Here is a 22,635-nt window from a genome sequence, read left to right on the forward strand (position 1 = left end):
CCTCTGTGTCCCCTCGGCCTTGCTGCCGGGTGCCACAGGAGCACTGGCGGGGCACAACAGGGGCTCGAGGGGTGTGTGGGTGCCACAGAGTGCCCCGGGGCTGAGAAAGGGGCCATGTCGACACTGGCCCCCCTGCGTCTGCTGCGCGAGCCCTGGAACGCCAGCGAGGGCAACCAGAGCAACACCACGGTCGGAGCCAGCAGCGGCTGGTGCCAGGGGCTGGACATTCCCAATGAGCTGTTTCTGGCACTTGGGCTGGTGAGCCTGGTGGAGAACCTGCTGGTAGTGGCCGCCATCCTGAAGAACAGAAACCTGCACTCACCCACCTACTACTTCATCTGCTGCCTGGCGGTGTCTGACATGCTGGTGAGCATCAGCAACCTGGCGGAGATGCTCTTCATGCTGCTGCTGGAGCATGGGGTGCTGGTGATGCGCCCCAGCATTGTCCGCCACATGGACAACGTCATCGACATGCTCATCTGCAGCTCTGTTGTGTCCTCCCTCTCCTTCCTGGGGGTCATCGCTGTCGACCGCTACATCACCATCTTCTACGCCCTGCGCTACCACAGCATCATGACGCTGCAGAGGGCTGTGGTGACCATGGCCAGCATCTGGCTGGCCAGCACCGTCTCCAGCACCGTCCTCATCACCTACTACCACAGCAACACCATCCTCCTCTGCCTCATCAGCTTCTTCCTCTTCATGCTGATCCTCATGCTGGTGCTCTACATACACATGTTTGCCCTGGCCCGCCACCACCTCCACAGCATCTCCAGCCAGCAGAAGCCTCCCACTGCCCACCACGGTGGCAGCCTGAAGGGCGCTGTCACCCTCACCATCCTCCTGGGGGTCTTCTTCATCTGCTGGGGGCCCTTCTTCTTCCACCTCATCCTTATTGTCATCTGCCCCACCAACCCCTTCTGCACCTGCTTCTTCAGTTACTTCAACCTCTTTCTCATCCTCATCATCTGTAACTCGGTGATTGATCCCCTCATCTATGCCTTCCGGAGCCAAGAGCTCCGACGGACGCTGCGGGAGGTGGTGACATGCTCCTGGTAGGCAGCGGGACGTGGTACCGGCACGGCCATCCCCGCCCCGAAACGGACGGATGGATGGACTGGTGAATGGATGGGATGAGCCGCGGGATGCCCCCGTCCGGGCTCGCAGCTCGCGGTTCCCAATAAAGGCTCTTTGCAGTGACGCTATGGCTGGCATCGGGCAGCCCCGGGCAGCCCCGAGGGGGACGGCCCCTCCCTGCCTATTCCCGGCTCAGTTGCTCCCAGTGGGGACCGGCTGGGACCGGGAGGAACCGGCAGGGCGGCGGGAGGCTGGTTTCCACGCGGGGGGCGGCCCTGGCCGCCCCCGGACAAAGGGCCCATCCCTGTCGTCTTTGTTCTCGGGCCGCGCCCGCCGCCGCCCACCCCGGCACCGGCACCGGCCCTGTCCCCGATGCCGCGGGGGCTCCCGGCGACCCGACCACTCGGGTTGGCCTCTCCATGTCTTGTCCCTATCTCCCCGTTATGGGACGCAGTTTGGGGGGTGTCCCGTGTGCATGTCCCCTCCGCCCCGCCACCGCCGCTGCCGCCGCCGCAGCCCCAGGATGCTCTCGACGATGTTGCGCGGTCCCAGGATGCCCCCATGGGTCCCGGGGTGTCCCCGCTCCCGGTGGGTGCAGGGGGTGCCCCCTGGCCGTGCCCCCCGCGGTGCCGGGGCTCCCCGCTCCGCCGCGGCGTGGCGTGGCCGTGGGCGTGGCCGTGGGCGTGGCCGGGCGTGGCGGCCCGGGCGGTGCCGGTGCCGCAGGGCTGTTGCAGCGCTGCGGCGGCGGCCGCTGATTGGCTGCGGGGGGCGGTGACGTCAGCGGCCGGCTCGGTGCGGCGGCGGGCGCCTATAAAGGCGGTGGCGGCGGCGGGTCCGCCCCCCGCGCTCCCGGTGCCGCTCTGCTCCGGTGCCGCTCCGCTCCTGGCCCCTGCCCGCTCCCGTCCCGCTCCGCTCCGGCCCGGCCGCACCATGAGGGAGATCGTCCACATCCAGGCGGGGCAATGCGGCAACCAGATCGGCGCCAAGGTAACGGCGGCGCCGCCCCGCCCCGCCCGCCGCGGCGGAGCCGGGCGGCGGACAAAGACCGGCTCGCCCTCCCCTTCCCTGCCCTCCCCCCGCTCCCGCCGCACCGGGAGGACAAAGCGCCCCGCCCCCTCCCGCGCCCCCCGCCCCCCGCCTTTGTCCGTCAGCACCGCGGACAGCGCCCTCCCGGAGCCGCGCCCCACCCGGGGCTTGGGGGGTCCCGGTGCCACTCGCCCTGCTGAGTCCTAACCGGGATTTGGGGGATCCCGGTACCTCTGCCCCGCCCTGACTGGGGGTTGGGGGTTCCCGGTGCCACTCGCCCTGCTGAGCCCCTCCCGGGGTTTGGGAGGTGCTGGTGCACCCTGCTCTGCCTTGGCCAGGGTTTGGGGGTCTCAATGCCCCTGCCACGCCCTGACCAGGGCTTGGGGAATCCCAGTGTCCCCCGCCCCGCTGAGCCCTGACCAGGGTTTGGGGGATCCTAATGCCCCTACCACACCCTGCTCAGGGATTTGGGTGTTTGTGGCGTCCCAGTGTCCACTGCTCTGCCCAGTCCTGGCCAGGGATGGGGGGATCCCGCTGCTCCCTGCCTTGCCCGGGGTTTTTGGGGTGTCTCAGTGTACCCCACCCTGCTGAGCCCCCTGTCCTTCCCAGTTCTGGGAGGTGATCAGCGATGAACATGGCATCGACCCCAGTGGCAACTACGTGGGGGACTCGGACCTGCAGCTCGAGCGCATCAGTGTCTACTACAATGAGGCCTCTTGTAAGCGACTCCCCCCTGCACCCCCTGGAAGGGCAGCCTGGATTCCCCACCCTGGGCTGCAGAGGGGCACCCGAGTCTGACCCCCCAGTGCAGCAGGAGCTGGGACTGTTGGGGCAGGGAGGGGGAGGAGATAGAGGTACCCACCCCATGGGGGTCTAGGAGGGCACCCACCCCATGAGACCCTGTGGTTTGCAGGGTTGTAGGAGGGGAGTCATGTGCACCCAGTTCCATGGAACCCTGTGGTTTGGGAGGGGAACAAGATGTACACCCACCCCATTGGACCCTGTGATTTACGGGGTGGGGACACACGCAACACCTTTACCCCAGTCAGACCCTGGTGCACACCCACCTCGTCAGACCCTGTGGTTTGGGGGAGGCAGAGTGCACATGTGCATGCAGCCCCATAGGACTTTGTGATTTGGGGGGGAGCATAACATATGCACACATCCCTGTGGGACCCTGTGGTGTGGGGGGGGCCATGACATGTGCACACAGCCCCATGGGACCCTGTGGTTTGGAGGGAGGGCAACACTTGCACCCACCTTGTAGGACCCTGTTGTGTGGGGGGAGATATGACATGACACATGCTCCCACCCCAGGGGGTTGGGGGCCGGGGGGGCAGACATGTGGCCCTGTGGTTTGGGTGGGGCTTGAGACATGCATCCACTCCATGAGACCCTGTGATTTGTGGGGGGACACAATCTGTGTGCCCAGCCCCATGGGACCCCACAGGGTGCTGGGAGACACCCCTGGGGGTTGGGGTGGGGTGGCAGCAGATACCCTCCCTTCACGGGGTCTCTCTCAGCTCACAAGTATGTGCCTCGTGCCATCCTGGTGGACCTGGAGCCAGGGACGATGGACAGCGTGCGCTCAGGCGCCTTCGGCCACCTCTTCCGCCCGGACAACTTCATCTTTGGTAGGTCCCTGAGGAGGGAGGAGGACACTGCCCCCGTGTCCCCTCCAGTCCCCTGAGTCCCCTGCCCCGCCCGACCTGTTGCCATCCCTGGGGCATTCAGCAGGCACTCCCCTCCCGCGCCGCAGGGCCTGGCACCTCCGGCACACCGCCAAACCTCTGCGGTTCCCACTTCCCACCCCACCCCGGCGTCAGATCTCCCGGTGCTGCCGGCGGCAGCACCCGGTCCCAGCCCGGATCCCCTCCCCAGAGCCCTCTGGCGAGGGTGTGGGGAGCCAATGGCAATCGGAGCCTCTTTTCCCAGGGCAGAGCGGTGCCGGGAACAACTGGGCAAAGGGGCACTACACGGAGGGGGCCGAGCTGGTGGACTCCGTGCTGGATGTGGTGCGGAAGGAGTGTGAGAACTGCGACTGCCTGCAGGGCTTCCAGCTGACCCACTCGCTGGGTGGGGGCACAGGCTCGGGCATGGGCACCCTGCTCATCAGCAAGGTACGGGAGGAGTACCCCGACCGCATCATGAACACCTTCAGCGTGGTGCCGTCCCCCAAGGTGTCGGACACGGTGGTGGAGCCCTACAATGCCACGCTCTCCATCCACCAGCTGGTGGAGAACACGGATGAGACCTACTGCATCGACAATGAGGCGCTCTACGACATCTGCTTCCGCACCCTCAAACTGGCCACCCCCACCTATGGTGACCTAAACCACCTCGTTTCAGCTACCATGAGCGGTGTCACCACCTCCCTGCGCTTCCCTGGCCAGCTCAACGCTGACCTCCGCAAGCTGGCTGTCAACATGGTGCCCTTCCCGCGTCTCCACTTCTTCATGCCGGGCTTTGCCCCTCTGACAGCACGCGGCAGCCAGCAGTACCGTGCCCTCACCGTGCCCGAGCTCACCCAGCAGATGTTCGATGCCAAGAACATGATGGCTGCCTGCGACCCCCGCCATGGCCGCTACCTCACCGTGGCCACTGTCTTCCGTGGCCGCATGTCCATGAAGGAGGTGGACGAGCAGATGTTGGCCATCCAGAGCAAGAACAGCTCCTACTTTGTAGAGTGGATCCCCAACAATGTCAAGGTGGCTGTGTGTGACATCCCACCGCGGGGGCTGAAGATGTCCTCCACCTTCATCGGGAACAGCACAGCCATCCAGGAGCTCTTCAAGCGCATCTCAGAGCAGTTCACAGCCATGTTCCGCCGCAAAGCCTTCCTACACTGGTACACAGGTGAGGGCATGGATGAGATGGAGTTCACCGAGGCCGAGAGCAACATGAATGACCTGGTGTCTGAGTACCAGCAGTACCAGGATGCCACAGCTGAGGAGGAGGGTGAGATGTATGAGGACGACGAGGAGGAGTCGGAGGCACAGGGTGCCAAGTGATGCCTGACGCCACCCCCCGACGCTGCCCGCGGCCCCCCTGGCTTCGCGCTGCTGCACCCCCCGGGTGGTGCCCCCCCTGCCGTCCCCTCAGTGTGTCTTGCCCCCTGTCCCCCTGAGCCAGCTCGGCTCCCCACCCCTCCGTCCCGCCTCCCCCCCTTTTCGTTTTTTACTGGTTCGTGTCTATTATTTTTTTTGAATACTTAATAAATTTATTGCTGTCCAGGTAATACCTGTCTGTACTCCTGGGAAGGGGGACAGAGGACACCCCCACTGCTCAGTCCCCTCAGCCATTCCCACAGGAGGGGGGCGGTTGGAGAACCCCCCATACCTAAGCCATGACAATGCCCCTGTGTCCACCTGTGTCAGCCCATGGGCACCCCCGGGTTGTGCACTGCCCCCCACCTTCCTGCCCCACAGGTTCAACCCCCCAAGATCTGGGGGTGAAGGTACCACCGAGGAGGATGGTGCCTTTGTCCCCACTGTCACCTTTCTCCATGATGGGAGGGAGTGGAGGGTGGCATCTGCCTCCCTGTGCCGGGACAGAGTTAGTCCTTTGTCCCCCAAGCTGTGGTGGGGGTGCAGACCCCAAGGTGCTCCCACAGGGAGCATGTGCCAAGTTGTGAGAGACCTGAGGCACCCCCAGACCTGAGCACCCTGGCTCTGGGGACCACCAGATGATGGGGCTGGGGACTATAGGGACAAGGGGCTCTGTGAATGGAGGCTGTAGGGACAAGAGATGATGGGGCTGGGGGCTGGGGGGATGGAAGCTGTAGGGATGGGTACAATGGGGCTGGAGGTTTCAGGGAGATCTAAAAGGGATAATGCAGATGTCGCTGTAGGGATGGGAACAGCGGGGCTGGGGAGTGTGGGGCTGGGGACAGTGCAGGTGTCACTGTGGGGCTGGGCACAGAGCGGGTGTCGCCGTGGGAGTGGGGGCTGTGGGGGTGGGCACAGCGCGGGTGTCACCGTGGGAGTGGGGGCTGTAGGGGCGGGCACAGAGCGGGTGTCACCGTGGGAGTGGGGGCTGTAGGGGCGGGCACAGAGCGGGTCCGGCGCGGCCCCGCCCGGACGGGCGCGGTGCCGCTTGGTCCGCCGGCCGGCAGGAGGCAGCAGCGCGGCGGGGCGGGGCCATAGGTGGGCGGGGAGCTCTGTGGGCGTGGCCCCGGCGGGGCGGGGCGATCGTGTCGGGGCGGAGCGCGCGGGCAGGCGCGGCTGCGCGCGCGGTGAGCGGGGAAGGGGCGCTGCCCCCTGGCGGGCGGGCGGGGGTGCGCGGGGGCTCCGCGGGGTCGGGGGGGGACAGCGCGGGGACAGCGCGGGGACAGCGCGGGGACAGCGCGGGGACAGCGGGGCCCGCGGGGGGCCGGGGACGGTGCGGATACGGAGTGACCGTCGGCCGAGGCGGGCGGTGGCGGCGGGGCAGGGCGGGGGCACGCGCGTGGGAGGCGGAGGAACGGGTCTGTCCGCGGGGACGGAGTGTTGATGCCAGAAGCGGGGTGTCGGTGACGGTCCTGGGGTGTCAGTGCTGGTGACAGGGTGTCGGTGCCGTTGTCGGTGCCAGTGCCGGGCTATCGGTGGGTGTCAGTGCCGGTGAGGAGATGTCGGTGCTGGGGTATCAGTGACGGTGCTGGTGACAGTGTGTTAGTGCCGGTGAGGGACGTCGGTGCCCGTGACGATGTGTCGGTGCCAGTGCCAGGGTATCAGTGCCGGTGACATGGTGTTGGTGACGGTGTCAGCGCTGGTGCTGGGATGTCGGTGCTGGGATGTCGGTGCTGGTGACAGGATGTTGGTGACAGCGTTGGGGCCGTTGAGGCAGTATCGGTGCCTGTGATGGGGTGATTGTGATGGTGCCAGGGTGTGGGTGCTGGTGATAGGGTGCAAGTGCCTGTGAGAGGGTGATGGTATCGGGGTGTCAGTGCCGGGGTGTCAGTGACAGTGTTGGTGCCGGTGCTGGTGGGGTGTGGCTGAGGTGGGGGGCTGGTGCCAGTGTCACCCTGACACTGTCCCCCAGCAGGACGGTAACAATGGCGTCGGACGAGCGGCTGGCCCGCTTCCGCCAGGCCCACCTCAACCCCTTCAACAAGACCCCCGAGCAGCCAGAGCGCCCCGACGGAGAATCCCCTGTCCCAGGTGGGTGCTGACTCACTGGAGTGGGCAGCGGGGCCCAGCCCCACCATGGTATCCCCCTATTCTGGGGTGTGCTCAGCCCCCCCATGGTACCCCACTTTGCAGCCCAGCAGCCGGATCCCACCCCAGGGGACCCTGAGGGCGCCCTGGACCTGGGGCTGGCCGAGGACCACTTCTCCCGCCCTGTGGTGAGTGGGGTGGGCACTGTGGGGATGGGGAGGGTTTGGGGAGCTCAACTCACCCTCCGCCTCCTCTGGTGGTGGCTACAGGGGCTGATCCTGGCATCGGACGTGCCACAGCTGCGCCGGGCCATTGAGGAGTGCAAGCGGGTGATTCTGGCACTGCCCGAGCACTCGGAGCGGCAGAAGGATGCCGTGGTCCGGCTCATCCACCTCCGCCTCAAGCTGCAGGAGCTGAAGGTGGGACTGGGACTGGGCCTGGGGGGCCTCCATTGCTGGGGGGGCCATGCTGATCCCCCTATCCCTGGAAGTGCTCCAGGCCAGACTGAATGGGGCTTGGAGCAACCTGGTCTAGGGGAAGGTGTCCTTGCCCATGGCAGGGGGGGACTGAATGGGCTTTGAGATCCCTTCCAACCCAAACCATTCCACAGTTCTGTGATTCTCTGCCTCCTCCTTTCCACCCTGCAGGACCCCGGTGAGGACGAGCCCAACATCCGTGTGGTCCTGGAACATCGCTTCTACAAGGAGAAGAGCAAGAGCGTCAAGCAGATGTGTGACAAGTGCAGCACCATCATCTGGGGGCTCATCCAGACCTGGTACACCTGCACAGGTGGGTTTGGGACACCCCCTCTGTGTCCCTGTCCCCCCTATCCCTACACTGACATCCTCCCATGTCCCCCAGGCTGCTACTACCGGTGCCACAGCAAGTGCCTGCCGCTGGTGAGCCGGCCATGCGTGCGGGCCCAGGTGAGCCACCGCGCCGAGTACCAGCTCAGCATCTGCCCCGAGAGCGGGCTGGACAGCCAGGACTACCGCTGTGCCGAGTGCCGTGCCCCCATCTCTCTCCGTGAGCCCCCACACCACCAGAGGGGCTGGGGGCTGGATGGGGCTGGGGGGAGCTGGGGGCTCTTGGGGCTGGGGAGTGTGTGGGGTTGGAGAGAACTGGAGGGGCTGGACTGAGCTGGGGGCTCTGTGGGCCTGGGGGGAGCTGGAGGCTCTGTGGGGCTGGGGGCTGAGGGGTTGAGCTGAGGGGGCTGGAGGGGTTGAGGGGAACTAGGGACTCAGGGGCTTGGCTAGGGGTAGCTAGGGGCTCTGTGGGGCTGGGGGGAGCTGGGAGTTGTGTGGGGCTGGGCTCCCTTGGGGGCTCTGTGGAGCTGCGGGGAAGGGGGGGCCAGGGCTGCCTGGGGCTGAGGTGCTGTGGGTGGGAGGTGTGTGAGGCTGGGGAGAGCTGAAAGTGGGGACTCCGAGGGCTATGTGGGGCTGGGAGCCATAGGGAGCTGGAGAAGGTGACATTGTGGCCCCACCATGTCCCTGGGTGCTGGTGAGTGTCCCAGGGGCACACATGGTGTGGGACAAACAGGGAGCAGGGTGGTGCTGGTGCCAGCCCTGTGCCAGCCCCGTGCCACCACAGGGGGGGTGCCCAGCGAGGCTCGACAGTGCGACTACACCGGCCTCTACTACTGCTCCAGCTGCCACTGGAACGACCTGGCTGTGGTGCCCGCCCGTGCCATCCACAACTGGGACTTCGAGCCCCGCAAGGTGCCCCTGGCAGAGGGTGGGGGCACCCCAGGGGGTCATGGGGCCATGGCTCTGGGTAGTGGTTACTTGGGGGGCCTGGTCGTGGGGGTCCCTGGGAGCTGCATCCATGGGTAGAGGTGACTTGGGGGGCTGTGTGCCTTGTCATGGGGGTCCCTGGGGGCGATGTCCCTTGGTAGAGGTCACTTGGGAGGCCACGTCATGGAGACATGTCCTGACTATGGGGGTCCCTGGGTAGAGATCACTTGGGTTGGGCCATGTCCTCAGGGCTGTGTCCCTGCAATGGGTCCCTGCCAGGGGTCCCTGGAGTGGTGGCGGCAGGGCTGGTGGGTGCCGGGGGTGACGGTGCCCCGGTGGTGGTGGCAGGTGTCACGGTGCAGTATGAGGTACCTGGCACTGATGGTGTCACGGCCGGTGCTGAAGCTGCGGGAGATCAACCCACTGCTGTTCAACTACGTGGAGGAGCTGGTAGAGATCCGGGTGAGTGCTGGATCCAAGGAGACACCCCAAGGGGCAGGGGACACCCCACGGGGGCTAGGGGTGAAACTGTGGAGGAAGCGTGGGGTGAGCAGGAGGTGGGGGGACCCTGGTGGCTCCTGCTGAGTCCCACAGAGGGAAAGCAAGATGAGGTGGGGGGTTTGGGGCAGAGGATGCCCAGACTGCTACAGGGATGAACTTGACCCAATTTGGTCTTGTCATGCTCCTATCTCCATCCCGTCCCCATCCCATTCCCAACCCTGTCCCCGTCCTCATCCTGCTCCTGCCACTGCCCTTTTCCCTGTCTTGGTCCTATTCCTGTCCCATCCCTGTCCTCATTCCTGTTCCCATCCCTGTCCCCATTCCAATCCCATCTCTGTCCTCATTCATGTTCCCATTCTTGTCCCCATTCCTGTACCTATTCCCATCCCATCCCTGTCCCCATTCCCATCCCACTCCCGTCCCAATCCCCATTCCCATCGTGTCCCATTCCCACACCATCCCCATCTCATCCTCACCCCATCCCCATCCTACTCCTGCTGCCACCCTTTTCCTGTCCTTGTCCCATCCCTGTCCGCACCCATCCCCATTCCTGTCCCCATTTTCATCCCATTCCCATCCCACCCCATCCTGCCCTGTGCCTCGCAGAAGCTGCGCCAGGACATCCTGCTGATGAAGCCCTACTTCATCACCTGCAAGGAGGCGATGGAGGCACGGCTGCTGCTGCAGGTCAGGCCCGGGGGTGCTGGGGGGCCACAGGGGGCCAGGACCAGGTGCATCGGTGACAGTCACACAATGGTGATAGTCACAGTGACCTGTCCTCCGCAGCTGCAGGACCGGCAGCACTTCGTGGAGAATGATGAGATGTACTCGCTGCAGGACCTGATCGACATCGAGGCCGGGCGCCTGGGCTGCTCCCTCACCGAGATCCACACACTCTTTGCCAAGCACATCAAGCTGGACTGCGAGGTAAGCCCGTGCCATGGGGCAGAGCCAGGAGACCCCCGTGGGGCTGGTGGGTGACTGGTGGGGTCACCATTGTCTCCTGCTCCCCCAGCGCTGCCAGGCCAAGGGATTCGTGTGTGAGCTGTGCCGGGAGGGTGACGTGCTCTTCCCCTTCGACAGCCACACCTCGGTCTGTGCCGACTGCTCTGCCGTGTTCCACAGGTACCAACACACCAGGGTGGGACGGGGGCACACGGGGGTGGCATGGGGGTGACATGGCACTGTCCCCTCCCCTCCAGGGACTGCTACTATGACAATTCCACCACCTGTCCCCGGTGTGCCCGGCTGAGCCTGCGGAAGCAATCCCTGTTCCAAGACTCTGGCACGGAGGGAGAGCCCTGAGGAGGGTTTGACCTCATGGAGGGGCTCAGCCCCACAGCTGTTCCCCACCCACTACAGGACCCTGGGACAGACACAATCAGCTCCATGCCGGTTTGGGTACTGGGATGGCCCTGGCTCCGGGACCCTCTGCCTGTGGGAACGGCAGTGCTGCCAGGGGGCACAGCTGGACCCCAGCTGTTCCTGGGAAAATGGGGACCCCTGCCGGAGGAGCCGGGATCTGGTTAACTGGGATCTAGTTAAGGCGCCACAGCGGCTCCTGCCGTCCCTGTGTGGAACCGGGGTGCGGGCAGGGATGGGGTGCAGGCAGGGATCGGTGCTCCGTTGTCGCGGGGCAGTGGGTGCTGCCAGGAGGGCTAGCCCCGGGACCGGACAGAGCCCACACACACACACTACTGGGATCCGATCTCCCCCCAGCACCGCCGTTAACGGGGCCGAACCCCAAGGAAGTTGCGGGATAGGGGGGACCGGGCGCGGCGCGGGGCCGGTGTCTCCCCCTTCCCTCCCGGTGTTTCCTGTAGCATTAACGAGCCTCTTTGCGCAACTCAGCATTCGTGTTTCTGCTTCGGGCCGGCGTCGGGGGGCAGCGGAGGGGCTGAAGCTCCCGCGGGGCGGAGCGAACACCGGGACCGACCCCGCACCGGGCCGGTCCCCGGTCCAGCGCCGCCCGGTGGGGTGGAGTTGCGTTGTGTGGCGTTATCGGGGATGTGCCGCGGTCACCGCCAGTCTCTCGCTCACCGGGAGGGGCTGCGGCCGCGCTGTCTCGGCACCAGCCGACCCTCTCTCCCCCCGCGATGCTCCCGGGGTGCCCCGTGACCCCAACCCCTCCCGTTTGCCCCCCGACCACGGCGCAGACGGGCAGAGGCCGGCGGTGTGTCGGTCGGTCGGTTTTACCGGATCACAGCGCTGCTACATCAGAACCGGGCCGGCACCGGCACCGGCCGCGCTCCGTCGGGCCGGGCTGGGCCGTTCGACCCGTCCCGTCCTGCCCCACCCGCCGCTCCCGGCAACCGGAGCCGTGCCGCCCCCGGGGCCCGGCGGGGCCGAACGAGTCCCCCCCCCCGAGGCCGCGGGTGACCGGCTGTGGGCGGCCCCAGTGCCTCCCCGCGCGGGGCTGTGGCCGTCTCTGCCCTCCGGGCGGGCTAACGGGAGTCCTGCGCCCGGGGACGGGCTCCATCGGTACCGACGGGAGCAGCACCGGCGTGTCCCGGTGTCCTCCAGCAGGTCCTGTCCCTACGGCTCCCGCGGGCGCTCGGCAGGCAGGAAGGCGTCCGGGGGTCCCGGGGGTCCCGACGGCAGCTCGGGGTCACTCAGGTGCTTCTTGTCGCGGCCCTGCTCCCGCGCACGGGTCCAGGAGGGCGAGCGCAGGTACCCGGCCCGCGGCACCGGCGGCGGCTGCAGCCCTGCGGGACGGACGGGGTGGGCGGGCGGTCAGGGACGGGCCGGAACGGGCGGACAGGGCGGGACCGGCGGCCCCGGGCCCCCCGCTCACCGCCGGGAGTCTCTCCGGCCGCGTTCTCCTCGTCGGAGTCGGCGAAGACCTCGGCTAGCTCCTGGTCCGACATGTCCGTCAGCTCCGTCAGGTCCAGCAGGTCGAAGTGCACCTCCAGCGAGGACACGCTGCTCAGGGGCTCTGCGGGCACCGGGGGGGGGGAGAGGAGAGGCTGGAGACCCACCACTATTGCCCACGGGGTGGGCGAGGGATGAAGGGGTCGGGGGTCTGGTGTTTGGGGGCCCAGGGAGCTGGGGGGGTGAGGAGCTTGGTGGGAGCCACAACTGGCTGGGGGCTGGCAGGGGACCCCAGGGACAGGAAGGGACCCCAGGGGCTGGCAGAGACCACAGGGACAGGCAGGGACCCCAGGGGCTGGCAGGGGACCTGAGGGGCACACAGGAGAGCCCAGGGGCTGGCAAAGGATGCCAGAGACAGGCAGGAGATCCCGGGAGCAGGCAGAGAGTGCTGTGGACAGGCAGGGAACCAGGGGCAGGCAGAAACCCCAGCGACAGGCAGGGACCCCAGGGGCTGGCAGGGGGTGTCAGGGACAGCATTGTCTCTGGGGACAAGCAGGGACCCCACACAGGGCCACACTCACGTCGACGCTCAGTGACCTGCAGCAGGCCAGCGCTGGGGATAGGGATGCCACCCTGCTCTTCTGGGGGGACTCGAGGGGTCTCCTGGGCTGGCCCGTGGGTGGGGGTCCCCGCTGGGCGCTCCAGGGCCAGCGGCTCCTTGCCGAGCTCTGCCACACCAGCACCTGCCACATTGGTGACCGCAGCTCCCTCGGGGGCCCCCATGGGGTGCCCAGCCGAGGGGCCAGGGGGAGTGGGACCCCCGGGAGGGCCGGGGGGACAGGCAGAGCTGCCCAGGAGTCTCATGCCGGCAGCTGGCAGCCCCCACTCCCCGCCCCACGCCCCCTCCCCGCGCAGCCCCTTTGTGTCGGCGAGACAAAGCGCAGCCTGTGCCGGGGCCCGGACAAGGGCGGATTGTGCTGGGATTGTCACCGGGAAGAGCCAGTGGGGACAAGGCGGCCGTGGCCGTGGCACATGGTCATGGCACAGGGTCATGGCACACAGTGGTAGCACAGCCCGTGGTTGTGGCACAAGGTGGTGGCACAGTAGTGCCTTGGGGCTCAGTGGGCACTGAAGTCAGGAGGAGCCTGTGTGCCCAGGGCAACACCAGGGGACACACCACCCTGTCCCCTGTTTCTCCCCGAGGTCAGTGCTGGCTCCCTGGCACCATGTGCCACCACTGGGCCATGCTACCACCGGCCATGGTGCAGGGTGACACGGCACAGGGACGGGCATTGTCTCCCTCTCCCCAGGATTCTGACAGCAGGGCAGGGACAGAGCCCCCCAGCCCGACAGGAAAAGGGACGTTATGGGGTGTTGGGTTCCTGCTCCTGGCACATGGAGCTGCGGGAGATCGGCAGAACAACAGCCCCTGCTCCAACACCAGCTCTGCCACATCCTGACCCCCAGGGTGGGACTGTGCACCCCGTGCTGCTGGCACCTTCTCTCCAGCTGGGAAACTGGGTCCCCACCCCACCCCAGGGCTGGGAAGACCGCTCCCAGGGGGGACACGGGGGCTGCCCGCTCCTACCACCCTAGCCCACACGGTGCCCAGCCTTGGTGTCACGGTAAGGAGCACAGCTCCCCTGATCCCCACTACGCCTCCACCCACCAGGGCGCTGGTCCCGGCCGCGGAATTCCCCTCTGGCCTCTGCCTGCATGGTCCCGCTGCGCCACCGGCCGTGCCACCGGCCACACCACCCGCTCCGGCCTGGGCTCACCGGCTGCCTGGCGGGAGCGAGGATGGATCAAGGATCTCTCCCGCACACCGTGTGCTGACTCACGGCAACCGCAGAGCCGGGCAGCCACTGGTACTAGCACCCCATGGCACCGGGCACCGCACAGAACCTGCAGCCTGTGCCGGTGGCACTGTCCCCCCAAGGCCTGGTGCCCCCAGTGCTCCCGGTGCCACAGCCGGGGCTACCCCACGCCGGCAGCCACGGCACAGCCATGTGCGGGGCACAGGCACAGGCGGGAGGGACGGGGGTGCAGGGGAGCCCTGGCACCGCCTCTGTCACCAGGTGCAGCCCCCCCTCGAACACCGGGCCCCCCCCCAGCTCCACTGGCATGGCTACCTCCCTGTCCCTGAGCACCTCTGCACACAGGCACTAGCACAGCTGTGTGGGGTGTCTTCCGGGCACCCCACTGCTGCCCATGTCCCCTGGGTACCCCACTGCTACCCCATGTCCTGTGAGCACCCTACTGCACCCTCAAGTCCTGTGAGCACCCCACTGCACCCCCACACCCTCCGGGCTCCCCACTGCTCTTCTACACCCCTGGCATCCCACTGTCCCCCCACATTACCTTGGCACCCCATTGCAACCCCAGGTCCCCAGTGCACCCCATTACTCTGTCTGACCTTCTGGACACTCTACCACACCTCCTGGGTACCCCACTGCACCCACGGGCACCCCACTGCACCCCTATATCCTGTGAGCATCCTAGTGCCCCTCATGTCCCCAGGGCAGTCCAGTGCTCCCTCAGACCCCCTGGACAGCACCTTGTATTCTGAGTATCCCTCTGTTCCCCCCCATCCCAGATTCTCCATGCACAGACCCCCCGTGTCCCGCCCAGGCCCCCCCACCCCACAGCCCCCCACCCCTGCAGCCGGGCACCCTCAGCACGGCCCTATGCTCCCCTGTGCCCCCCAATGCCCCCCCCGGCACCCCCTCCCCTTGCACTCTCTCTCTTGCACTCCCGCCCTACATCTCCTTGTGCTCCCCCCGCACGCCCCGCGGGGCCCGGCCCGGTTCCACGGTGATGGGCGCTCCGGTCCGTGCCGCCTCCCCGGGCCCCCGCCCTCACCTGCGGTGGCGGCCGCTGCCGGAGCCGCCATGGGCCGGGTCCGGAGCCGGTGCCGGTGCTGGGCGGGGCGGGCCCGGTGCCAGCCCGCAGCCCGCACGGTCCTGTCCGCCGCGGCGGGGGCGGGGACACCGGGGCGGGGACACCGGGATGGGCGGCGACACCGGGATGGGCGGGAGGCAGGAGGGGGACAGGGGAGGGCGCGGGGGGGACCGGGGAGAGCGGGGGGGCACAGGGGACCAGGTGTGCCGCGGGAATCCCCAGGGTGCGGGAGCGGAGCCGGGGGACTCCAGCTGCAGGGGCAGCCCAGGGCGCGGAGGTTGGCGCAGGGGTGGACGGGACTGTGCCGGGCACAGCGGGACCCCCCCGATCCGCCCGGTCCCCCCGATTCCCCCGAACTCCCCCGATTCCCCCCGGCGGCCCCGGGGTCCCGTCGATCCCGCCCAGGATCCCCCGCCGGCCCCGCCCCCGTTGCCAGGGCGGAGCGTGGCGTTGCTAGGGGGCGTGTCCGTCCGCAGCGCAATTCTCGCGAGATTTAACTTTCCTCTCGCGACACCTGCCTGACCGTTGCCGGGAGACCGCGGCGCCAGCGGCCGCCGCCATGGTGAGAGCGGGCCAGGGCCCAGGCCCGGGGGAAAGAACCAGGGCGGCTGCTGAAGGGTCCCCTGGAGCCGGGGGTGCGGACAGGGGGGAGCAGTGGGGCCCGGCCTGCCTCGGTCGGGCTTGGCCCGAGCCCCGAGGGCTGGGGGCCCCGGCCCGCTCCGCTCCCGGGGAGGGTACAGAGCCCCTCGGCGCCGTTCCCAGCGCTGCGGTGACGCCTCTGAGCTATTACTTTGGGTACAGGTGTTTTGTGGACCTGAGCCGGCAGCAGTGTCACATGAACCACGGAGGTCCTGGGTGGTCCCAGAGGCTTCCAGCCTCCTCGCGGGGCCTCCGGCTCCGTGTCACTGCTCTGGCCCCGTTCCTGCCGTGAGAGCAGGGATGCTCCGGGGCTGGCACGGTGGACCTGAGCAGCACGGCTTCCCTCTCACCCAGTCACCTCCTGCGTTTGGCTTCTCAGGCACCCAAAAAGAAAGGATCGACTAAAGGGAAAGGTCCGGCAGTGGTGGATGCCTTGGACCTGGAGGACATGAGCAAGGAGCAGGTGAGAGATTCCCCAGGCCACCAAGAACAGCTATTGGAACCCCTGTGTGGCGCCTGGCCTGACTCTGGGGACAACAGGTGGCAGAGGGTGACAGAGACGAGCAGCCGGGGTTTGTGTCACTGCCTGATGCCTGTCTGGGCTGGGGAGGGGCGTTCTTGCTGTTCCTGGAAAGAGCAGCCACCTCATCCCACCCTCTGCTCTCCTGCCCTGTGTGCTGAGCACTGCTGAGGCACATCCAGTCCTGGGGTCAGTTCTGGGCCACTCATGGCAAGAAAGAGGGGCTGGAGCGTGTCCAGGAAAGGGAACGGAGCTGGGGAAGGGTCTGGAACACCAGGAGCAGCTGAGGCGGGCTCAGCCTGGAGAAAAGGAGGCTCGGGGGGGACCTTCTCGCTGTCTGCAACTCCCTGACAGGAGAGTGGAGCCAGGTGGGAGTCACGCTCTGCTCCCAGGGAACAAGGGACAGGACCAAAAGAAACAGACTCAAGTTGCACCAGGGCAGGTTTAGGTTGAATATTGGGAAAAATTCTTCATGGAAAGGGCTGTGTCCAGACCTGGCACAGCTGCCCAGTGCTGTGGTGGAGTCCCCATCCCTGGGAGGATTTAAGAGTCATGTAGATGTGGCACTTGGGTACATGGTTTAGTGGTGGCCTTGGCAGTGTTGGGGGAATGGTTGGACTTAATCTTAGAGGCTTTTCCAACTCAAACAATTCCATGATCCAGGAGTATTTAGACACCTGAGAATGGTGTTACTGGATATTGTGAGCCCAGAACCCTGTTGCAGGCTGCTGGAAGTGGGATGAGGTTTTGTGATTCCTTTTCCAGAGGCTGTTGGGTTCAGTCAGGGACCTCCCCTGCTCTATCCCAATGACAACCACCATGTCCTGCCAGGTTTGGGACATGGAGTCTCCAGAGGCACGTGTCTGAGGCCTCCCCTCTGCCTTACCTGTTTCTTCCTCTCGGCTGTGCAGCTGCTGCAGCACGTCCAGCGTCTCCGGGAGGAGCTGGACCGGGAGCGGCAGGAGCGGAATTCTTTCCAGCTGGAGTGTAACAGGATTCAGAGCTGCTGGGACATCACCCGCCGGGAGCTGGAGGAGAAGAAAGCGGAGCTGCGGAGCCGGGACCAGGAGATGGAGGAGGCAGAGGAGCGGCACCAAGTGGAGATCAAGGTGGGGGAGAAGGGCTCCATGCGAGCCTTGAGCAGCTCTGATTAGGAGAAGAAGGGGAAGAGGAGGAGGAGCTGGGAATGTCTTGCCAGCATCCCAGCTTCAGGTGTCTCCTGCTGAACCCTTCACCCAGTCTCTGGCCTGTCCTTAGGTGTACAAGCAGAAGGTGAAGCACCTGTTGCATGAGCAGCAGGAGACCCTGACAGAGCTGAAGGCAGAGGGAATCCTGTCCCTGAAGCGGGCCCAGAAGGATCACTGGGACCAGGAGCAGGAGCTGTGGAAAGAAAAGCGCTCCTTGAACATCAAATTGAAGGAGCAGGAGTTGGCCAATGAGGCAGCGGTGACAAACCTCTGCCTGGTACGTCCCTGACCAGGCTGGAGCCACCTGTGAGGCACCTCAGCCACAGGGTGGGAGCAGGGGCAGGATCCTGCCTCCCTGGTTCGCTCCATGGGGTGGGGTTTCTGGTCCAGGAATGGGGAGGAGGGATTCTGGGATGACCCCTCTCCTGCAGCAGGGAGCTGTGAGAGCAGCTGGAGAACCTCCAAGCCACTGTTTGCACCAACATTGGGATCAGAATCCTTTCCCAGGGAGCAGGAGGGAATCCCTGGGGGTGGGCTGACTCATGATTTGGTTCTCTCCTCTAAGATGGAGCTTCTCCCTTACAGAAACACGAGGAGGAGATGGCCCGGCTGCGTAGCGACTTCGAGGCACAGGCCAAAGGTCAGAGGAGAGGCAGAACCTGCAGGAGCAGGATGGGGAGAGTTGCTCTGGGCTTCTGAGCAGCACCTCGAGCGCATGTGGACTGGGGGTTCCCTCCAATTCTGGCAATTTTTTCTGTCCTAGTTCTGACTGTTTTTTCCCCTCAGTTCTGGCCAGTTGTCCCTCAAGTTCCAGCTGTTTTTCCCAATCACTTCTGTCCAGTTTCCTCCCCAAATCTGTCCAGTTTGCCCTCCAGTTCTGGCTGTTTTTTCTCCCCTCCCCATTTTGGTCACTTTTCTTCCCCAGTTCCAGCCAGTTTTCCCCCAGCTCTGGCCATTTCCCCTCCCCGGTTCCCTGTGCTGTGGCAGTGCCAGCCCTTCTCCTGTGGGGTGGGATGTCTGGAGGAGCCTTTGCTGTGTCCTCACTCCAGTGTCCTCCTCAGGGGACATTTCAGGTTGTGACAGGCTCACTTGGGGCTTTTCCATGCCCTCTTTCCAAGGATGTCATTCCTGGGCTCAGCCCTCCCCGGGCCCCACAAGGGTCTCGATGCCGATGTGGCGGCACAGGAGCTGGGGCATGGGGTCTGCAGGAGGCCCCCCCTCACCCAGCCCCCCTGTGCCCCCCAGAGATGGATGCCAAGTACAACAGGAAGATGCAGGCGCTGCGGGAGGAGATGGACCTGCGGAGGAAGACAGAGATCCATGAGCTGGAGGAGAGGAAGAACCAGCAGATCAGCGAGTTGATGGGGAAACATGAGGGGGCTTTTGGTGACATCAAGAACTACTACAATGATATCACTGCCAAAAACATGTCACTCATCAGCCTCTTGAAGGTACTGCCTATCCCTGTGCCACCCCTCCACCCAGGGACCACTCCTGCCAGGGTGTCACCTGGATTTGGCAGTTCCCAGGTGTTGATGTGGTTGCTGCTGGTGGGCTGAACATAGTCACATGAGCAGGGAGGGTGTCCTGAGGGTGGGGGTGGGTCTCTGAGGGGCTGGGCAGCTCTCAGGAGCCAGCACTCGTGTTCCTAAGAACAGGAGCAGGTGGAGGAGATGAGAAAGAAGGAGATTGTCTTGGAAAAGGAGAAGACAGATGTGCTGCTGCAGAACAAGGAGCTGACGGAGCCACTGCAACAGGCCCAGGAGCAGGTGGCTGAGCTGCAGAAGAAGTTGGCTCGCTATGATAAGGACAAGGAGATCCTGATGGTGCGTGGCCAGCCCAATCCTTTCCTGGGCTCGTTCCTGGGGGGAAAGCAGTGGCCTCTGCCACTCAGTGTGCTGGGATTGCTGGGCAAAGTGAATCCCATTCCGCTTAGCTGTGTGTTTGTGGGATCTCAGATGGGGATCCAGAGAGAGATCAGAGTAGCCCTCGCTGCAGAGAGGTTGGTGTGGGGTTGGCCTGGTTTTCTCTGCTGCTCACTCTCCTCCCTTCCTAGAACACATCCAAACAGTTCCCAGACAATCACGTGCTTCTTAATGCTCCCTTCCTGCTCACAGAACTCCAAAGCCCGTCTGAAAGTCACCCAGAAGGAACTGAAGGACCTTCAGTGGGAACACGAGGTGCTGGAGCAGCGGTTCAGTAAGGTGAGAGCTGCAGGCAGGGCTGGACATCCCTTTCCCTCTCCAAACCACAGGGCGTGGGGGCTTAGCAGCGCCTGTGCTTAGCCGAGGGCTTTCCAAAGCTAATCCCGAGCCGGGCGATAACTGCTGCTCCCAACAAAGCTGCTCCCAGCTCCAGCCTCTCCCACGGTCAGCAGACAGGCCTGGCCTTGTACTTTGCTAAGCAATCGTGCACGCTCCAGTGGGCCCCCTGGGCTACCGGGGGCTGCGTGGGGCAGAGCTGGGAGGGATTGCCACGGGCCTCTCTTGCCGGCGTTCCAGGGTTGCTCCCCTGCTGGTCGGGGCGTGGTGGCTTGGGATGAGCCCTGCAGAGTGAGTTCTCCCCCCCACTAACCCAGATAAATCTGTTGAGGCAGGAGAGAGCTCATTTGCAATTCGTAGAAATCCCCAGGAATATGAACATTGATCCGAGGCCTCGTTAACAATCCATCATTAAGACAGCGCCAGATTCAGAGCGTTCAGAAATAGACTTTGGAGGAGAGGCTGTGTCCCAATTAGGACACTTATTAACTAGCTGTGAGCCAGGGATTGCTGCCAGCTGTGGGGAGGAGAGGAGAGGAGAGACCCCCCTTTGCCGGGGGGCCCTTGCTGGAGTCTGAATTAGTGCCAAAGGGAGCCTGTTGTGGTGTCCCTTGCCTTGAGGGGAGGAGGAGGAGGAAGGAGAAGCACAGGTGCTGCACCATGGAGGGAGGAAGCTGTGCTGCAGCACCTGTCTTCCCTGTGGGCTGCAGGTGCTGTGGGGAATGGCTGGGCTGAGCTGCCAGACCAGTTTGCTGCCTCGTTTGTGCTCCACACCATTAAGCAGACCCCAGTCAGGCTCCTGCAGGCCCCTCTGTGCCCCCTGAGTTCCTGAGGGTGGTGTGACACCATGCTGTGCCATCTCCTGGAGCAGGTCCAGGCAGAGCGAGATGAGCTCTACCAGAAGTTCACCAAAGCCATTAATGAGGTGCAGCAGAAGACGGGGTTTAAGAACCTGCTCCTGGAGCGGAAACTGCAGGGACTCCTCAGGCTCCTGGAGCAGAAGGAGGTGGAGCTCGGCGAGGTCGTTGCAGTCTCTAACCTCGACCCCAGCGCCCTGTCCTTGGTCTCACACAAGCTGAAGGTACTGGGGACTGGCGAGGGCAGGTTTTGGGGGGCAGAGCCTGCTGTGGAGTGCCCACAGCCCCCAGAATGTGCCAGTCCCTTTCCTGTGGGGCTCCAGCTGCCATGTCACTCCATACTGGCACTCCCAGGGCCATGTGCAGTGCCGCGGGGCACTCGGCTCTGCCTCTGGAGTGGAGTGTGTGGGTGTCAGAGTTTGGCACTGATCTGTCCCTAGATGGGGCCTGTTTGGAGGAGCATGGCCCCAGGCCCTGCGGCACTGCCAACACCCCATGCTGCCACACAGCTGACTGCTGGTGGGTCCGGTGGCTCCCGAGGGCTCTGTGCACAGGGGTTGCACCCAGTGAACCTCATCTGGCCACAAGGGACAGTGCAGACAGGATCCCGGGGCTCTGCGGCATCTGCCATGCTAAAAATACATCTGCAAAGAGCCCAGAGACCCACATTCCTGCAGCCTGCCACAGCCAGAGCTGGGGAGCAGCGCTGGCTGTGGGTCGGGCACAGACATGGAATGACAGCTCCACTGCCTCGGTGCCCTCCCGCTTGTCCCCATGCAGGTCCCCACTGGGGGGAAAGCTCTGGAGTGCCCTGGGAATGGGTAGCATGGCCGTGGGATGGGCAGCAGATGTGTCACCTCCCAGCAGGTGGAAGGAAAACACATTCCTGGGATGGCGTCATGGCGTCGGGCTCTCCCGCAGCTGCTGGGGTCCCCGAATTCCTCTGCTCAGCTGCCTTGGGGAGCCTGGCTCCCTGTAATTCCCTTGGTGCCGTGGTGGCAGGGTGGTGCTGCCGTAACAGGTGCTGCAGAGCAGACCGGGATGGCTGTGGTGTTGATCCAGAAGGTCCCTGTCCCTGCCTGGAGCTGGCTGTCCCTGGCAGTGCCAGTTGGAGGGGGCAGGGTGGTGGCCACCTGCCAGGCTGTGCTGCTGGATGCTCTGCTGGCGCTGCAGCTCCTCCTTGTGCTGTGCCACACTGCTCCCGCCTGCAGCATGGCCACCATGTCCCCGGGGCTGGACAGCATGGCCTCACACCCTATCTCCTTCCACAGGATGTGCTCCACTCCAAGAATGACACCATCCAGGACCTGCAGCTCCAGTTGGCCCGAGTCTGCAAGGTGAGGTTGGGAAGGAATCCTGGAGGGATTTAAAAGCTGTGTGGATGTGGCACTTGGGCTTGTGGGTTAGTGGTGGCCTTGGTAGTACCGGGGGAATGGTTGGACTTAGAGGCCTTTTCCAACCCAAACGACTCTGTGATTCCATGTCTGTGGTATGGGGGATGGAAATAGGACCAGGGGGTACAGGAAGCCCCTGCCCTGGGGTGTGGAGGGCTGACGGGGACCCTCCTCTTACAGGCACACAATGACATGCTGCAGACCTTTGAGGCGAAGCTGACGGCCTTCGGCATCCCCCTGGACAACCTGGGCTTCCAGCCACTGGCCTTCCCCCTGCCAGGGCAGGAGCTGGGGCAGGGCCCTGCCGGACTTGTTTCGGTGCCCACCTGACACTGGCCAGCACTGAGGGTCCCACTGGCACACTGGAAGTGGGGCTGTGCCCTGTTCCTGCTCTGTGCCATTAAACAGACCCCAGTGAACATCTTTGGGACCCTCTCCTCTCCAGGGGAACCATGATGCAGCTGGAGGGCTCTGGGCATCCCACCAACCACACCAGGCTGCCCCTGGGGCTCCCTCCTTCACTCCCCAACCAGAAGGTGATTTTTTGAGACAAATGGTGGTGTTTGGAGCCTTTAATGGCATTAGTGGCATCG

At 65.1% G+C, this 22,635-nt stretch overlaps 4 protein-coding genes across 7 annotated transcripts; 3 read left to right on the forward strand and 1 right to left on the reverse strand.

The window, feature by feature from the left end:
* The first annotated feature begins 45 nt into the window (after positions 1-45).
* TUBB3 (tubulin beta 3 class III) lies at positions 46-5,331 on the forward strand. The gene is made up of 5 exons (XM_051805525.1): positions 46-1,055; positions 1,284-2,064; positions 2,713-2,821; positions 3,627-3,737; positions 4,039-5,331. Exons 1-5 carry the CDS (start codon positions 115-117, stop codon positions 5,112-5,114), a joined length of 3,018 nt encoding a protein of 1,005 aa, XP_051661485.1. The 5' UTR covers positions 46-114; the 3' UTR covers positions 5,115-5,331.
* A 949-nt stretch (positions 5,332-6,280) lies between these two features.
* Positions 6,281-11,060, forward strand: DEF8 (differentially expressed in FDCP 8 homolog). Of its 4 annotated transcripts, none has more exons than XM_051805629.1 (12): positions 6,281-6,337; positions 7,126-7,241; positions 7,344-7,426; positions 7,508-7,657; positions 7,886-8,027; positions 8,100-8,264; positions 8,829-8,956; positions 9,320-9,433; positions 10,079-10,159; positions 10,259-10,399; positions 10,488-10,597; positions 10,675-11,060. In XM_051805629.1, the coding sequence occupies exons 2-12, from the start codon at positions 7,136-7,138 to the stop codon at positions 10,775-10,777; spliced, it is 1,323 nt and encodes a 440-aa protein (XP_051661589.1). In that variant the 5' UTR covers positions 6,281-6,337; positions 7,126-7,135; the 3' UTR covers positions 10,778-11,060. The 4 variants fall into 4 exon arrangements, with proteins under 4 accessions (XP_051661589.1, XP_051661588.1, XP_051661587.1 ...); XM_051805628.1 differs by having other exon boundaries at positions 6,298-6,337; positions 7,123-7,241; XM_051805627.1 differs by lacking the exon at positions 6,281-6,337 and having other exon boundaries at positions 6,578-7,241; positions 10,310-10,399.
* An 800-nt stretch (positions 11,061-11,860) lies between these two features.
* Positions 11,861-15,741, reverse strand: DBNDD1 (dysbindin domain containing 1; the record flags this gene model as incomplete). Its single annotated transcript, XM_051805684.1, has 5 exons — positions 11,861-12,177; positions 12,267-12,407; positions 12,865-13,011; positions 13,953-14,068; positions 15,146-15,741. Coding segments are annotated over 5 exons (1,170 nt in total), but the record flags the coding sequence as incomplete, so codon positions are not given.
* GAS8 (growth arrest specific 8) lies at positions 15,631-22,557 on the forward strand. The gene is made up of 11 exons (XM_051805630.1): positions 15,631-15,746; positions 16,203-16,286; positions 17,255-17,452; positions 17,601-17,807; positions 18,116-18,170; positions 18,776-18,981; positions 19,189-19,356; positions 19,648-19,734; positions 20,663-20,872; positions 21,920-21,985; positions 22,223-22,557. Exons 1-11 carry the CDS (start codon positions 15,744-15,746, stop codon positions 22,370-22,372), a joined length of 1,434 nt encoding a protein of 477 aa, XP_051661590.1. The 5' UTR covers positions 15,631-15,743; the 3' UTR covers positions 22,373-22,557.
* Positions 22,558-22,635: the final 78 nt, after the last annotated feature.

Source organism: Manacus candei, unplaced genomic scaffold (genome assembly GCF_025592945.1).
Source record: "Manacus candei isolate 608988 ecotype Guabito, Panama unplaced genomic scaffold, ASM2559294v1 h1tg000065l, whole genome shotgun sequence".
NCBI classification, from domain to species: domain Eukaryota; kingdom Metazoa; phylum Chordata; class Aves; order Passeriformes; family Pipridae; genus Manacus; species Manacus candei.

Excerpts from the sequence above, each read along its gene's own strand:
- DEF8 (XM_051805626.1), top strand. The coding sequence starts at position 7,010 with ATGGTATCGGGGTGTCAGTGCCGGGGTGTCAGTGACAGTGTTGGTGCC. Across the intron at positions 8,028-8,099 it reads GACCTGGTACACCTGCACAG|GCTGCTACTACCGGTGCCAC; the intron begins GTGGGTTTGGGA and ends CATGTCCCCCAG. Across the intron at positions 10,598-10,674 it reads TGCTCTGCCGTGTTCCACAG|GGACTGCTACTATGACAATT; the intron begins GTACCAACACAC and ends CCTCCCCTCCAG.
- GAS8 (XM_051805630.1), top strand. Across the intron at positions 17,453-17,600 it reads GGCACCAAGTGGAGATCAAG|GTGTACAAGCAGAAGGTGAA; the intron begins GTGGGGGAGAAG and ends GCCTGTCCTTAG. Across the intron at positions 19,735-20,662 it reads TGGAGCAGCGGTTCAGTAAG|GTCCAGGCAGAGCGAGATGA; the intron begins GTGAGAGCTGCA and ends CTCCTGGAGCAG.
- TUBB3 (XM_051805525.1), top strand. The coding sequence starts at position 115 with ATGTCGACACTGGCCCCCCTGCGTCTGCTGCGCGAGCCCTGGAACGCC. Across the intron at positions 2,065-2,712 it reads GCAACCAGATCGGCGCCAAG|TTCTGGGAGGTGATCAGCGA; the intron begins GTAACGGCGGCG and ends TGTCCTTCCCAG. Across the intron at positions 3,738-4,038 it reads CCCGGACAACTTCATCTTTG|GGCAGAGCGGTGCCGGGAAC; the intron begins GTAGGTCCCTGA and ends CTCTTTTCCCAG.